The following is a 15954-nucleotide window of genomic DNA, read 5'->3' as shown; positions in this document are numbered from 1 at the left end:
TACTAACACACAGCTTTCATTAACTTAATTGCAACACATTTCCTTTTATTAAGTGCTATTATGGTGTGAATGAAAAGGTCGTACCTCTTTAATGGAAATTCCAGGAAGGAAGATATCCCTTTACAAGAAGGCAGACAGTGTTATCCCTAGTTGCCTCTGGACTATTCCCTTCCCAGCAAATACACTATGTGTGCATGTGTGTATGTATGTGAGAGAGGTGGAGAGGCATACAATGCTCTTATATACCAGCTAATGACAGAGGGGTGGGGAAAGGTGGAGGAGGGGAGAGGAGAAGAGGGAGGCGAAAGAACCAACGCATAGAGGTTAGGATGGGAGGAGAGAGGGAGGGGACACAGGAGGGGGACTGCTCGTGGGTGGAGTGTTTGGGACACAGACGAGGAGGCGAAATAAAGGAGATGATATGCAGGATGAGATTAGGGGATGGGAGGAGACAAAAATGAGGTGGAGGTGGGGGGGCGAAGGGGAGATTAAGGGTGAAAAAAGAGTGTGGGAGTACTTTACACAGAGTAAATGACAGGAACGGCATGGGAGAGAGGGAGAGAGGGGCAAAGGGAAGGAGAGGGGATGGTTTATCTTTCATCCAGATATTTTGGGAACATGGACTCACTGCTTCATCTACAGTGGAACCAGCCATAACCAGATCATGACCTGAACACACATCATTGCAAAGGCTTGAATTAAAGGTCTCCCAAAGGTCCTGAAGGATGACGTTGGTGTACACAAGTTCAGGAACATCTTCTTTGATTACTGCAGTACTGTTGCCCAATCATAGGCTCAAAATGAGGCACAGTGGAAATTAATGCAAGATCAATGTTTCCTAGCTATAGTTTTAACATCTTAACATTTCTTTTTTCACCCAATTAAATACTGCTTTCTATTCTGTTGTTCCCATTCATTGTATATATATATATATAGATATATATCTATATATATCTATATATATATATAAAAATAAATAAATAACATGGTACACAGGGTTCCTCCAGAAATAGGAGGTGAAAATATATGGGGATAACTGCACGGGTCAGTTTGAATGGAAGCCAACTTCTCACTTGAATCATAAAATCGATAAACTAAATTTCCTGGGGACTTGCTTGCTCCAAGGTTTTGAACGATTCATCTTTATTGGATGAAGAGAACTTAAGAGAACGACTCATCATTTTCTAAGAATGAATAAAACAGTTCTGTTGCTTCCAAAGTCTTTTCGGATGAATGTAAGCAATCTAGTGCCTATAAAAGCAGCAGCGTCATCATTTCCACTTTCATTATTTATGTGCAGAAAGCCGGCCGCTCTTCTCATCCCGCAGTCCTGCACTGGCTATCCTCCATTCCTCTTTTCCAGTCCAGACAGATCAATACTGACTTTGTATTAAGACTGATATAGTAGGAGCTCAGGTTAACACTCATTTGTTTCTTGGCCCTGGATGTAGCCCAACACAGAGACGCAGGCTTAGCACCGTGCCAGGTTATAGCTCTGAACTGTTGTTGTGTATGCTGGACAACATTTTTCATCTGCAACATGAAACAATTCTAATGCCTTTAATAAGAGCATGATGGATATACAGCATGAGCACATTAAACACAAATGTAAACCGGATTAATGACGTAAAGAAAGGTCCTGCAGCGCTTTGACACAAACAGTGTGCACTTCTCTTGCAGAGCCAGGTTTAGCAATATCAAAGCGAATCCTGGGAATAATGGAGACGGAAGAGTCATTAACCCTGTTTCCGCTGCTTGACTGATGGAGGGTTAATGGGTTTGAGCTACAATAAAATTTGCCGCAAATGTAATTACAAATGACACTGTGTTTATGAAAAGCTAAGGTGCAGATGGTTGCTCAAGTATAACTTAAATTCTTTGTTTAGCCTATTTGATCCTGCAGCCAACACCATGGGACATATGCCGTAAAGTAGAATGCCGTATTTCTTTTTGTGGCTCTGACCAAGAACCAGAAGCTCCATAGTGCCAATGCAGACCTGCTCAGGCTTTGACAGAACTTCACCCTGCTGTAAGTTGAGGTACCATCAAAATAATCTTATTATTTATTTAAAGGTTGAAATCCTACATTTAAGTAATTAACGGACAGCAGCCTTAATACCATAGTTAGGAAAAATAAAACTAGGTCATTCCAAAACTGCCCATGGGTATTTTATAATCTACCAGATTATGATGAAGTTTGTTTGTTTGGGTTTAGGGAACCCAAGAAGGTTCAAGTCCAAATTCCATATCATCCAACAAGAACTTAACACTTCTTCCTAGTACTAAAATAAAATGTTTCCAGAACGCATACGTCTTTTGTCCTTTAGATTAGAGCTTTTCACATTATCATGTTAATATTTCACTGAGAGTCAGTGACCTCTTTGTTCATCAACATGGATGATTGATATTTTTTTTTTTTAACATTAAGCACGTGGCCAACACATTGCCCTCCGGACAAAGAAACTGTCTTTGTTTCAATCATTCCAAATGATTCCTGATAAAATTGAAAGAACAAACCACCACAAGATGAATGATGTCGCACTCAACGCACCAGTGATGTCTTTACAAGCAAGCCAGTTGTTAAAGCTGTAAAACAATGTTTGAATTAGTTGTCAGTGCAAGAGGCAAACAAATGAAACAAAAAGTTGATTTTAAGTATAAAATAATAAATGAATAAATCAACTACAGTCAGGTCATGTTTGACCCTCTCCCATGTGACAAGAATACTGTTGTTAGTCCCATTAAGTTATTAAGTTATCATTTCTAAAAAATGGGCCCGCCCGTTGACCAAAAGTCCATTTCATTGTCATCAGAGATTTGTTCAATTGCTTATATCGTGAAAAGCGGCCAATTACCAAAAACTTGAACAGCAAGAACAAAAGAGATGTGTTGGGCACGCGATAATAATGTCAAACACTAACAATAGACAGTGTGCTGTAGCACGAAACCTCAGACACCCTGCCAGTCCTTTGTTCTGTCAAATGGTCTATTCCAGTCCCCATATGTTCACCTCTGCACATGCTTAATGATCACAGCTTAGCAGCCTGCAGCCAAGCACACACACACACTCACACAAAACACACTCATACTCACCCAGAGACAAGATCCACCCATTAATGGTATGATAATCTGCTCCTCTGAATGACATTTAATGCATCACCCATGTGAATAAAAAGGGGAGGAGACCCCCCATTTCACCAGCTGGAGACAACATGTGTACAGTCTCTGTTGTATATAAATTGTGCTTCATATCAAAAGTGAGGACAACATAATACAGCATTAGCCGAAATCACTTTAAAAATCAAAACGACAACATTAACAACATATATTAGAGTGGGAAAAGATGTAATTTGTTAAAAGGGAGGACGATTCTGCCTTGTAATATCATAACGTGAAGGAAAGTGTCCACTGATGAAAACCATTTCCACAGACCTTGGCGAGGCATTATTGTTTGGTGGAAAATAGACGAGTGGAAAGTGTAGTTGTTTTTCAGATGTTTGTTTGTAGATGTAAGCGTCTCCTTCAGTTATGATGAGAAAAAGAGCAGCGCGTAAAACCTAAAAATCAGCAAGCTAAATACAGTGAGCTTAAAAGTAACCCAAAACTCCAAAATAATCACACAAATCCATCTGTAAACAAAGATGACTTTGCTCGCAGGTGCATCCACCTAATGAAAGAGAGGCTGTTTATACTGGAGAGAGTATTTCTCTGCGAGCGACCTAATCGGTATAACCCCTCAAGACTGATATAAGCCTACCTAATCCCACAACCCATCACTGTAAACACTCCACTGTTACGGTTTGTGTTTTTTTTCTTCCTCATCAAGTGTAAATATATGAAAAGCAGATACATTGAAATAATACAGTAAAGATAATGGTCAAATGTGTGCTAATGGGAAACAGACAAAGACAGCAGACAGAAAAGTGATACTAACAATAAACTGAGATACGGGCAAAGGTTCATTTTCCTTTGTTTTGTTCAAAGACTGAAAATCTCCCATGTAAACAAGTACGTACAACTGTGATTTTTGTCTTGATTAAATGTATACAAGCTGTTATACTGAGCTCATTATCAGAAGCAAGTATCTCCCGTCTGAGCTCAGTCAGTGTTTATAACCGCACAGTTTCACAGTGGAAAATATTTCCCCAGCTTACCAGCCAACAAGACAGAGATAGACAAACACGCTGAGGGATAGACCGCTTAGCCAAAACGATTGTCCGTCCTAAGAAAGATAAACTCGGGAAAACCGGGCTTCAGTCATACAGAGACATGTTCACACAGGTGCAAACACACACACACACACACACACACACAGGAACCATACACACATTCACTTAATGCTTGGGTCAAGTCCGAGTCAATCAGGGAGCAACATTTCAAAAGCCAAGTGTAATGTTTCCTCGAGGACATACTGAGCACAAAATGTCAGACAGACCATCCAACCCTTAAGACTTTAGGGATCAGCTGCTCCTCATCATTTCTTCCACCCACCATTTGTTAGTCACGGACCCCTCCTCTTTAGCCGCACCACCACAGGGGATACATTTACATTTTTAATAAAAATGAATTAAGAGCAGGCTGTTATCCATCTATCTATCCATCTACAGAAATATTTAGTCCTTGTTGCATACTGCATTTGACAAAGTGTTCTTAAGTTATGGTGTGTTAATATCAAACATTTTTAAAGTTGCAGTATACATGCACAATCTTTTACCATAATATAATGAAAATTAGAAATAGAGGGATGACTTGCAGCTGGAAAAATTAAAAACTTACTTTGGTAAGGAGAACAACTGTTCCACTCCAGGAACATCTTGGAAAAGGGAATATGAATTATTAAGCCTTTGGGGAAACAAAACATATTTGTTTTTGTTTTTTAGGTTTCCAAGTCAGACATCGGCAGTGGCTAAATTGTGGTATGATCGACATCCATTGGCACAGTCAGTTTATTGTCATTTCCTGTCTTTCTTTTCTGGATACAAACTGCCAAAAAAACATGGGTGGCTACTACATAAAACTGCATTTGTGTAGGTTTTTTAATCACGTCACAACTTTGGTATTGTTTTTTTAGCCAAAATAAACAATGATAACATGACCTGTTATCATCCTGCAATCTTCTGTAATGTGTGCCGATTATGTCACACACGCACACACACACACATACCTGTGCGTGATCCTGTCATCTCATACTGACCTGGCAGTTTGTCATAACTTCTCATGATAGCTATACAGTACCTCATTCAAACAGCATCTGTTATATCAGCCTGCATGTCATGACACAGACTTTGGTGGATATTGAATTATGTGGGGATTGTGATCTTCCTACCCATTTTAGGCAAAACACGTGGACAGACAGACGGAGAGTGGGAGGTACAATCTGTAGACTTTCGTGCCTTCAAAATACTTTGCTTCCTTCCTCTGCAGACGACAGCATCTGTTCTGCACTGACTGTGGAGAAGTAAACACAAGGAGGTGGAGTGAGGTGAACAGGATTGTAGAAAGAAAAAAAGTAAGCAGTAACTTGGAAGTAAGTAAGTACGATGGAAGTCAAAAACTGATACAGTTCTTCATGTGGTTGTGACCCATCTGTAGTTGTTGTAGTTGTGTACTTACGATGCAAATGAATGCCAGTACTGTTACTGTTATAGTATTGCACTGTCAAACTGTACCTGTACTGTCTCTCTGGTGTCATTGTTCTTGTCTCCTCCTTCCCCCTTGTCTGTCCTGTCATCCTACATCACAGTCAGGAAATAAATAAATAAATAAGAATAAAAACAATAATAATTACAGGCTGGGTATCACAGACTCTTCCTGTGCACAGCAAATCTGTTAGTGTAGCATGGCCTATAGGTAGTGGACAGGACAAAAAAGTGGAAGCCAAGTCAGTCATGATTGAACAGAACTGCCGCTTAAGCATGATAAAATGGTGTGTGTGTGTGTGTGTAAATGCATGGTTTGCCTATCTCATATAGCCTATATCAGTGACCAGCAGGGTCTCATGGGAATTCAAAGCATCTGCCCCATTTAAGGCAGACTAAAGAATGACCAAACATCAATATGTCTCCACCACACACACACACTTGCTTTCCCTGCCTATGTGTATATGTAGCCTATTTTGCCATATGTAAAATTAAACGCAATCTTCAGGGACACAAACATGTCTTTTTTCCCATGTACAGTAGTAGAAAGCAACTACACTACAAAGACAGGAGGACTCAGTGAGCATTAGCCTATTCATTTTAGAAAAGAAAAGAAATGTGACCCGCGACCTAGCTCGATTAATTAAATTAAATATAGCTAACAATATAAGCTAGGACAGAAAAGGCCTTTTCTCTGCAGGTTAAACAGGTGTTTATAACTCACCATGTGACTTCTTCTTATCCATGGTTGATTTTTTGTCCCGTGTCTTCAACATGTTGAGCTTCTTTGTGGAATTGGTCCCCTCAGTAATGCAGGAACGTCATTACACACAGTTTTGTGCGATTTTGGACGACATACTAAACTATGACATTTTGAACGACATACTAAACAATGACATTTTGGACGACATACTAAACAATGACATTTTGGAGGACATACTAAACTATGACATTTTGGACGACATACTAAACTATAACTTTTTGGTGATTTTTTGGACGACATACTATTACAAACTGTGACATCTTGGTCTCTCCTCTTGTACCGGAACCACAGCCAGCGTGTGCTCGTGAGTGGGTGGGGCCTTTACAAGAGTCTCCTCCTCTCAGGTAGGACAGTTGTTCTTTTTACTGTTTATTATGTATCTCCAATTTCATTCCTAATTCACTGCACTGTGTAAATATATTTAGCAAATATGATTCTCTACATCCATCTAGTGGCCATTTTCCATCATTACACGTGAAATAACCACAATTTAAATGCTCACTCAGTTATTTTAAGTATGATAATTCCAACTTCTGTGTCTACTCAACAATGTATGTTATGGAAAGTTTAAATTCTAAGAACATTTTAGAAAAAACATAATATATAAAGTACTTTACTTCAGTTGCTCTCTTCTGCTGGCACACACACATACACACAAATAATTCAAATAACTGTATTGTGCCTGCAGGAACTGTGACATTATTGCTGTGGTACACAGGAAATGAAAGTGGAACATGAAACAACAGCAAAGAGGATTCAGAGGTTACAGTGTGTTGCACACACTTCAGCATAACCAGCATTTGAAACAAGCAAGTTACTGTGGATTAATGAAAATCCTGTGATGCGGACACAAGGACAGGAGGATTTATCTCAGTCACTGCTCTTGTCTTCAGCTGATGTAGGCAAAATCACTTGTGATTCATAAAGTCTACTTGGAAAAGTTGTTTTTTATTCCATTGGTCATTCTACAGCTTCTACGACACTGTCATCTATTTAAGTAAACAATACTGTAATGATAATGTAGTATAAGCAAAAAACAACACAGCTCATTGGAATATATTATAAAAATACTTGTTCAAGTGAGTAATTTCTCCCCTCTCTGCTAGTCCATGTATCAGTTACAGCCAATATTAGCTGCACCAAACCATTATTCGGTAATGACAGTTCTTTGTACATTCAACTTCAGCCTCAAAAAAACAAAAATACAAATACTGGAATTTATAAAGCTCAGCAACAAAACAAAAATGAAAAACAAAACCAGTGTGCGAGAAACAGTCTTGCAACTATAATTTACTTTAAAATAAATAATTGCTGGTGTTGAGCATGTAAACAATTATATATCGTCATTATAAACCAAAGATTCCAAAAACGACCAGTGCAGACCTTAGACCAGGGGTTAAAGGTAAAGTCATTTCTGCTATTCAGACCATCAGGATAATCAAATGTGCTCTTCTCAAATTGATTTTTTTTTCTTTTTTTAGCTAAATGTGAGATTAAAAATGTTTCACACACACTAATATGAAAATTGCAATTGCATAATGTGTATAGCTATTAAAACCAGCATATGTGGTGCAAGTATCAAAATGCTAAAAAGCAGATGACACCTGTCTCATTTTACACTTGTTTAAATAAGCTTCCTGTTGTGTTTGCACTAACGCTCCTGGATGCTGCAAAATTAGCTCTAGATCTGACAACATTTAGACAAATTAGGATGAAGAACAGCTATCATTCTGTCCACATTATCAGTAGAGTGATTATAATCTGTCGAAAATACAGTTTACAGTCTCCAGTGAACATGTTTGGAAATATGTATATATGGCATAAATCATATCAAATAAAAGTGGTGCAGCTGTTAATGTGACAATGAAAGCACACACGCACATTACTGGAATCAACATTGTAGCCGTCAGAAGCAACAAAAACAGTGCAAATATTCCTTTTTATAAATATACAAAATTCAAAATAGCAGTGGAGCATTTATTGAAACAATATTCACACAATTGGCAAGACGTACAAAAGTCACCACAAAGAACATGTAAAATAAAAAAGTTCATAAAGACATATATCTGGCCTCACTTCGGTCTTTTTGACCCGTAATCTTTTGCAAATATCACTTTGAATCGTAAATGCTTGCCTCAATTGTCTTGTCTAAATAGCTAAAGTAAAACTTGGGCTCCGAGTTTATGACAGTATGTTGCACTTGTCATTTTTGAGGGATCTAATAAAACTATGCTCCAATCCATTCTACCCCTCAGGGTCCCCGTGTCCCTGCCTCATCTGAGAAACACAGCATTCCACATCATACTGATTTATCTGCTGGATCAACCTCTCTCCTGCTCTTTTGTTATCTAAGAAGCAGAGTGGTGTAATTTTATCAGCAATGACTGAAGGTGCACAATTTATTACAGTAGATTAATATACTGCTTTGTCCACAGCAACTCTGTGCCTGTACAGTGTGTGTGATTTGTGGTCCAATAATGAAAAACGGGCACAAGGGTAAATACAGAAGTCCAGCTCATCATGACAGCAGCTCCACAGCCTCAAAGACTTCTGATGAGAAGGTTGAGCTGACAAAAACATGGTTCTCCACTGACTCAACACTCTCTTCCAAGCAGCAGCTGTCACGGTTGATGAGGTTGCTTTCAGCAGTGGGACTGATGACAATAATACGCGGAACAACCTGAGGGGACAATTGATCAGTTGAGGGGACTTTTTCCTGAAAATTGAAGGAATTAAACGAGTCGCTCTTGTGGCTGTTCAGTCTATCATCGATGCTGCGTTTCTCCTCCCCAGCATCTGACAGATCATTGGTCAGGCTCTGGCTGCGCCTCCCGTTAAGAACTAGTAGAGGGACAGTGGCGATGGTCAGAGAGCTGGAAACCAGTTCATGCTCACATGTGCTTGACGATTCATTCATGATAGATGAACACTAACAAACAAAGAAACAGAAACACGCAAGAACAAAAAATGATTTGCGAGACATCAGTAGATGATGCACGATTGCATGCAGACACACTTTGAAGATTGTTTTCAAATTTGGCGTACACTCAATAATTTCTCACCCGCTCTACTGGATTGGTCTTGGTGTGCCTCTGTGATTGTTTGTGATAGGACCTCCCCCTTCTAGAACGACCATATGACGATGTGTTTCTGAAGGAACCACCTGACCTCCTGCCCAAAGGCTCCATCTGTACGTCTTTCAGTACCTGCAGGAGAGAACAGAAATGATTGAGCCGGATTAAACCGAGCTACTGTACATTCAAATAATCCATAGTTAGGGATGGTGTTTACATGAGCTTACAGTTAATAGTGCATGTGTCAGAGATAAACAACGTTACAATATAAAGGTTAGACGTTTGTAATTATCAGTTCAATCAGCTTTGTATACGAAAAAAAAATCAAATCATCTAAAAGAAAACCAAAAAAATTCAGGTAGAATTGATCTTATATACAATCACCATGTCTGCGGAGTTAGAGGCTGCTGTAATGAAGTGTGTCCTTGATGCTGTGGACTGTCTACTGATGACAGAGTCCCCAAATGAAGACTCGCTGATGGAGGAGGACGAGATGCATTCTTTCCGAGGAGTGGGAGACAGAAACCGGAGGAGGGGGAACTTCTCTGCGAGAGTCATCCTAAAATATAGTATATGCAGTGTTGTTATGTAACAAAGTACAAGTACTTTGCCATTGTACTTAAGTACAAAATTCACATATCTGTACTTTACTTTATTTATATTTCTAGCAACATGTTACTACCAAATAAAATCAGAAGAAGAAGAGTTAGTAATCTGTATTTTTATAGCACTTTTCTAATCCTAATTATTCACACTTCTAAAAATTAAAGTACATTTAATATCAGAAAATTACTTTTGATACTTAAGTACAGTAAATGTCATATACTTTAAGACTTTAACTTAAGTAATATTATTATAAAAAAGTTACTTCAACTTCAACTGTACTTTATACAAGACTGAGTATAAGTAAATGCAAATAAATGAAAACATCTCAATTTCTCCAAATGGTGTTTACTTAAAACGTTGTAACGTCCATTTCAGGTCCAGATGAACCATGCTTTACCTGTATTTGTTATGTTTGATAGCGTAGATGATGGGATTGTAGATTGCGGAGGCTTTTGCTATCACTGCAGGGACGGCCTTGGAATATGGCGACAAGATGTTGGCATGCCTGAATGAGACAGCACGGAGGAAACATGACGTATTTGTCATCATGTGATTCACTTATATCTATCTATCTATGTATCTATGTATCTATGTATCTATCTATCTATCTATCTATCTATCTATCTATCCATGTAAGCAGTGAAAAGATGTCATTTTAGAGTGACGTAACTTCATCCCCTCCTCCTGCACTTCTCAGTGTTTGAATGAATATTATGGCAGGGTATTAGAAAGTACGTCGTCTGTTCTCTGTCCCTTATTTAAGACACTTGCCCTCTACGAGACGCAACATTATGTAACACCACGTGTAACGCTATTTTTTTTCATGCTGACTCAAAATCACAAAATCCCATGTCACGTGGAACGTTTAGTTTTACTGCCACACTGCTGTGTTTATTCATTATGTCGTTTCCACAGAGCCTGACCCATGTCATTTGAATATATATTATACGTATAATGGAATAATCATCTTTGATCACTTTTGGTAATGTCAAGAAAGCAACTTAAAATTGAATGAAAACGGGTTTAAATTTAACACACAATGATTGTTTTCATGCACGAGTATATGCATAAAAAGCATTCAGTCAGTCTTACCCAGCCCAGGAAATCAGCGTGACGCAGGCGTATGGTGACCAGGAGAGGACATAAACCACAATGACAACAAAGGCAATCTTTGCCAACTTCCACTCACTCCTGATGGACTTCTGCTTGATGACAGTGGATCTCCTCACCTGAGTCCCGAGACGTTCTACCTCCCTATAGGCGGAGCAGGACACCGGAAAGAAGTTACAGAGAAAGCTAGAACTTCAAAAAACAAAACAAAAAAAAAAGTGTTCTTTGATATAAAGGTGATATACCTGCTTGTCTTTCTTATGGACAGAAACATGAAAACATAGCAGTAAAAGATGATTCCCAGTGGGATAAAGAAAACAAAACAGCAAAGCATCATGGTATAGCTCCTGTTGGCCAACGAGTATGTGACATAATCCCATGTGCAAGACGTCATCAGGCCTTCAGGGATATATGAGCCTAGAAGTGGAAATGGCCATTTTAGGTGTGATATCAGGTTCAACAACAGGGCTTCAGCATGTCTAAGATAGGATACTCACTCCAGCCAACCAGAGGAGCCAGACTCCAAGCCAAAGAGTAAAGCCAGACCATGAGGATCACCAGGGTGGTTCTTCGTTTGGAGCTCCAGTTGATCGCCTGCAGTGGTTTGGTGATCACCATGTAGCGGTCGATGGAGATGGCCAGCAGGTTTATCATGGAGGCGATGCCAAACAAGGCACCGCAGAACGCGTACATCTTACAGCCTACAGGGAATGAGTGACATGCATATGACTCAGCAGCAGTATATGCATTTATGATTATGGAATACAGGCTCTGTGTTCAAGGCAACTGAACATATTAGAAGATAAAATGGTAACACTTTACTTTTACATTACAGTAACAAAATGATAATTAAGTGGTAACAGTTTTGTAAAAGGAAGGTGATATTAGGGTAATACCATATTATTTCTAGAAAATGTGTACTCGGATATTACTTTTGAAATAACATGGTATTAATGTAATATTATCTCCTTATCATAAAAAAATATGTCCACTGTTATATCCAAAGTGGAAATTGCATCACCAATCTTACCAAACAATAACCATACTTTAAAGATGTTGTTACTGGACTGTAAAGGGTAAAGGGTTTTCTAATAAAATATATAATTTACACATTAGAGAAGATATTACAAAATAAAACGACATTTACCCATCTCTCCAAACACCCATTCCTTGTAGAGACAGTTGATGAAGAAAATGGGTGACTGAGTGAAGGCCATGAGGAAGTCACTGACTGCCAAGTTCATGATGAGGTAGTTGGGCAGGTTACGGAGTTTCTTATTACTGCACATGTACACACAGCAAAAAAGGATAAAGAAGGAATTTTATATGGTCACTACAAAACATATATTCTCCTCCTCCTGTATGATACAGGTCCCGGTCCAATTTGTTTGTTTGGTTTGGTACATTTATCGGAATGCCATAGACACAAGGTAGTTAAATTGTCGTGATGAATCAGTTGGTGAATTGGTGAACTCATCAACTCTGTGTGAACCTGCATTCATGCCAGATAGAGTACTCAGCATATTGATCTTATCTGTTTGTCTCTCTTGTCACTTTTTATTGATAGAACTCTGTGTGCAGTTCTACTGAAACAAGAGCAGCTGCTCCCTGAGATCTCTTGATCTCATCCCTTCATGTATGTTTATGGCACAGCCAGTGTTCTATGTGTGGCTCAGAGTCTGTGCGGAACATGCACATTATTCCAAGAAAATCAGTCAAGTGCTTGAATGATCCTTACCCACCACGCCCCTAATTCACTCTGTTTCTCTGTGGGCGAATACGTTTTCCCAGATCCCATGAAATCATGCACATTTCTGATTCAGTGGACACAAATTATCACCACGGCACAATGGAGGGTCCATAATCTATCTAAAGTGATGGACAGATGGAATATAAAACCTCCTAAAACAATCCTCAGAACACGCGCTCACTCATGCACACGCACACAGACTTTCGCTTTTTGACCCAGTTTCCGTGAAACAATTAACGTCACTGACACATTGACAGATCAATGGAAATTACACAACACGTAACACACATATGTTAGTAGCCCCCCCCCCGACCTCTTAAAGAAACAGAGAAATTCATTTACTTGGAGATTGACATATAATATTGAAAAAAGAAAAAACATTTATTTTGAACAGTACCTGTTGCATGTGAACCCAGTTAGATTGTGTGAATTTCACTAGTGCTTTTAACAACACGTTCTATTCAAAGTAGTCACAGATGCATGTTGTTCCAGTGTTTTCTTTTGTACCATACATTCACGTACCATGTTTTTAAATCTGTCAAAGAAGAATAAATATAAATACTAACTAATATCAAACATGGAGTGCACCACTTATTGCCCTTGTTGAGCACCGTGTAATGGCAAAAAAAAAAAAAAAACCAACCAAAAACTTTAAAATGCAGCCAACAGTTTTTGGCACAGCAGTTCACATCATTTCTCAGGGAGACTGGGGAGATTCAGTCCTGTGATCATGATGTTGCACTTTGTTGCCATGCAACTGAGATGCAAAGATTATTTTATTGGTAAATAAATAAATGAATAAATAAATAGGGACCCTTATTCTGCGGTAAACTACATTCAAATTGACGCTTGTCATTGTTGCCCAAACAATTTCTATTAAAAATACTGTGTTTTTTTGTCGCCCACTTAAACCCACAACTCAGGCTTTCTGTCCACATCTCCATCTGCACAACTCCGTGTGACGAGATGATGTCAGTGATTATAACATCTTCTCAGGCCTCTGACAGAGACGATGAGGGCTTATTCAGGCAGATGAGACGTGAGCGTTTTTGAAAGCTCTGAGCAAATCCATTGACAAGGAAAAGATACACATGACCTCTATACTCACCTATAGAAAGCGAACATAACCAAAGCATTGCCAATGATGCCCATCATCCCGATGACAAAGACAAAAAAAGCGACAATGTAGTGAGCATGGTCGGGCACGTCCACCTTGCTGAAGAAGCTGCTCTGGGTGTGTGCGTTCTCTGGCTCCATGCTCTCAGTGGACCACATGGCTCAAACACCTCAGCAGGACTACCAGCCTGGCAGGATGCAGTAGGTCTACCAGGGTGTAATCCACTTGCTTTTGCTCATGTTGTGCCTCCATAGTTGTGTCATTTGACAAAATGTCTCTTCCTGATCCAGACTGATCACCAGATTCTGACACAGAGCAGCTGAATTCCACATGAGCCAGCTTAAACAAAAATAAAAAAAAAAGGCTTTTTGTCCAGTGGTGTTAGATGCCACTGTGGATGATGTCCATATTCTTTACAGGCAGCATCCGCCCTGTTTATCTGGTCTGCATTTCCAAAGCTTGTCTTCCACCTGTGCAGGTCCAACCTGTTACTGAGTTGAAAATATTCTTCGGTGAATTAAATCCCACACTTGCTTCACATTGTCATTGTCCGTCCACTCAGCGTGAGCCCTGCAGCCTCTTCACCCGTCGCACCAGCTGTGCACCAAGCTCTGAATCAGTGGCTTGTCTCTGATTGTCTTGCCAACTCGGCACTGTTACCCTCTCTCTCTCTCTCTCTCACTCTCTTTCTCACTCACTGTCCCATGTTGCTCTGTTTTGCCTTGTCATACTCCGTCTCTCTTCCTCACTCTCTCCATCTCCCCTCAAATTCACTGTCCCTGTTGCTCCCTGCCACCCGCTACCCACCCTCCATATACTGTGGTCCAGCCCTAAGCTCTAACCCTTTAACCACCAGATCCTTACATAACAGACATGATGTTCACTAACAGTATTAACAGCAGCCACGTCTGCTCAGGAATGCATCACACGCGTGAACATTTTTGTTTTTGAAAAGAAAAAAAGTGACCTCCTTTCATTTGTGTTCTGTATTCCAGCACGACAGTCATCTCGGAAAACTGACGATAGTCCGTGAAGCATTTTTGCATGCACACAAGCACTCATGCATGTGTGACTATTGGTGCATGCACTGCTGCAACATCATTGTCAGCACATACACGCACACCACCACTTTCGTTCATTAATGCAACCACAAACACCCAGACAATGTCCCACTCATAACATACCATAACATAACATACACACAAATTAAACCCAGTTCTATAGAAACCAAGTCTTAACCCTCAAAAAAAAGTCCTTTAAAGTTGTGAGGACCAGCCAAAATTGTTCACACAAAGATAAGTCAAAGTTTCTCCTTACTACACACGCACACACACAGGTTTGTGCAGCTATCCTTCTTAGGGATCTGCACTTGAGTTTCATTTGGACAGCCTAAACAAAGCCTTATCCCTAACCTTAACCTAACCTTATTAGGAACACGGTTTTGCTCTCCATGAGGACTACTGGTCCTGACAAGGTCAGATTATTGCCAGAAAAGGTTGTAGAGAGGTAACAAATACAGGAACATGCACACACATGGTTTGTTGCATCCCTTCAGCTGAGGTTATTCACCTGAATAGAGGGCATATTTGAGAGAGCCTTTGTTCTCTTCTCTTTGGTAAGAGGTAAGTAATCGATATTTCTTTGTTTATCGATGCACCTATAGATGATCAGAGAGAATGTGCATATTGTCTGTCATGTCATACATCAAGTCTCATTAATATACATTTCAAAAACGGATCCTGACATCTAATTTAGGGTCGGTTATGACCCAAGATGTCCTGTCCTGTTCTGAATGATGGTCTTATGACTGCCTGTGAGACATACAGACGGATGGAAGCAGGCCACATGTGCTGGTCATTGCTTTTTATGGTGCTGGACAAGCTGGTAAAAAGGAG

General features: G+C 39.6%; 2 protein-coding genes and 1 long non-coding RNA gene across 6 annotated transcripts in view; all 3 read right to left on the bottom strand.

Annotated features, from left to right (window-relative positions):
- Positions 1-249, bottom strand: part of pdlim5a (PDZ and LIM domain 5a) — a 50368-nt gene extending 50119 nt beyond the window's left edge. For 2 of the 4 annotated variants that reach the window (XM_044026395.1, XM_044026397.1), the window contains exon 1: positions 85-241. The gene's annotated coding sequence lies outside the window, so the exon portion shown is untranslated. Of the gene's footprint in view, positions 1-84 lie in introns of all 4 variants that reach the window. The other 2 variants (XM_044026394.1, XM_044026398.1) reach the window with 2 other exon arrangements.
- A 5091-nt stretch (positions 250-5340) lies between these two features.
- LOC122769184 lies at positions 5341-6463 on the bottom strand. The gene is made up of 3 exons (XR_006360413.1): positions 6364-6463; positions 5670-5732; positions 5341-5448 (listed from the first exon to the last, which is right to left on the bottom strand). It is a non-coding gene; the product is annotated as an uncharacterized LOC122769184 (long non-coding RNA).
- Positions 6464-7329: 866 nt separating this feature from the next.
- On the bottom strand, positions 7330-14854 carry LOC122770178 (melanopsin-A-like). The gene is made up of 9 exons (XM_044027191.1): positions 14051-14854; positions 12340-12473; positions 11690-11893; positions 11438-11609; positions 11175-11336; positions 10480-10587; positions 9861-10035; positions 9465-9608; positions 7330-9331 (listed from the first exon to the last, which is right to left on the bottom strand). Exons 1-9 carry the CDS (start codon positions 14215-14217, stop codon positions 8921-8923), a joined length of 1677 nt encoding a protein of 558 aa, XP_043883126.1. The 5' UTR covers positions 14218-14854; the 3' UTR covers positions 7330-8920.
- Between the last annotated feature and the right edge of the window lie 1100 nt (positions 14855-15954).

This window comes from Solea senegalensis, linkage group LG5 (genome assembly GCF_019176455.1).
Source record: "Solea senegalensis isolate Sse05_10M linkage group LG5, IFAPA_SoseM_1, whole genome shotgun sequence".
In the NCBI taxonomy this organism is placed as follows: Eukaryota; Metazoa; Chordata; class Actinopteri; order Pleuronectiformes; family Soleidae; genus Solea; species Solea senegalensis.
The sequence above is the reverse complement of the archived record's forward strand: the minus strand, read 5'-3'. Positions and strand labels throughout refer to the sequence as shown.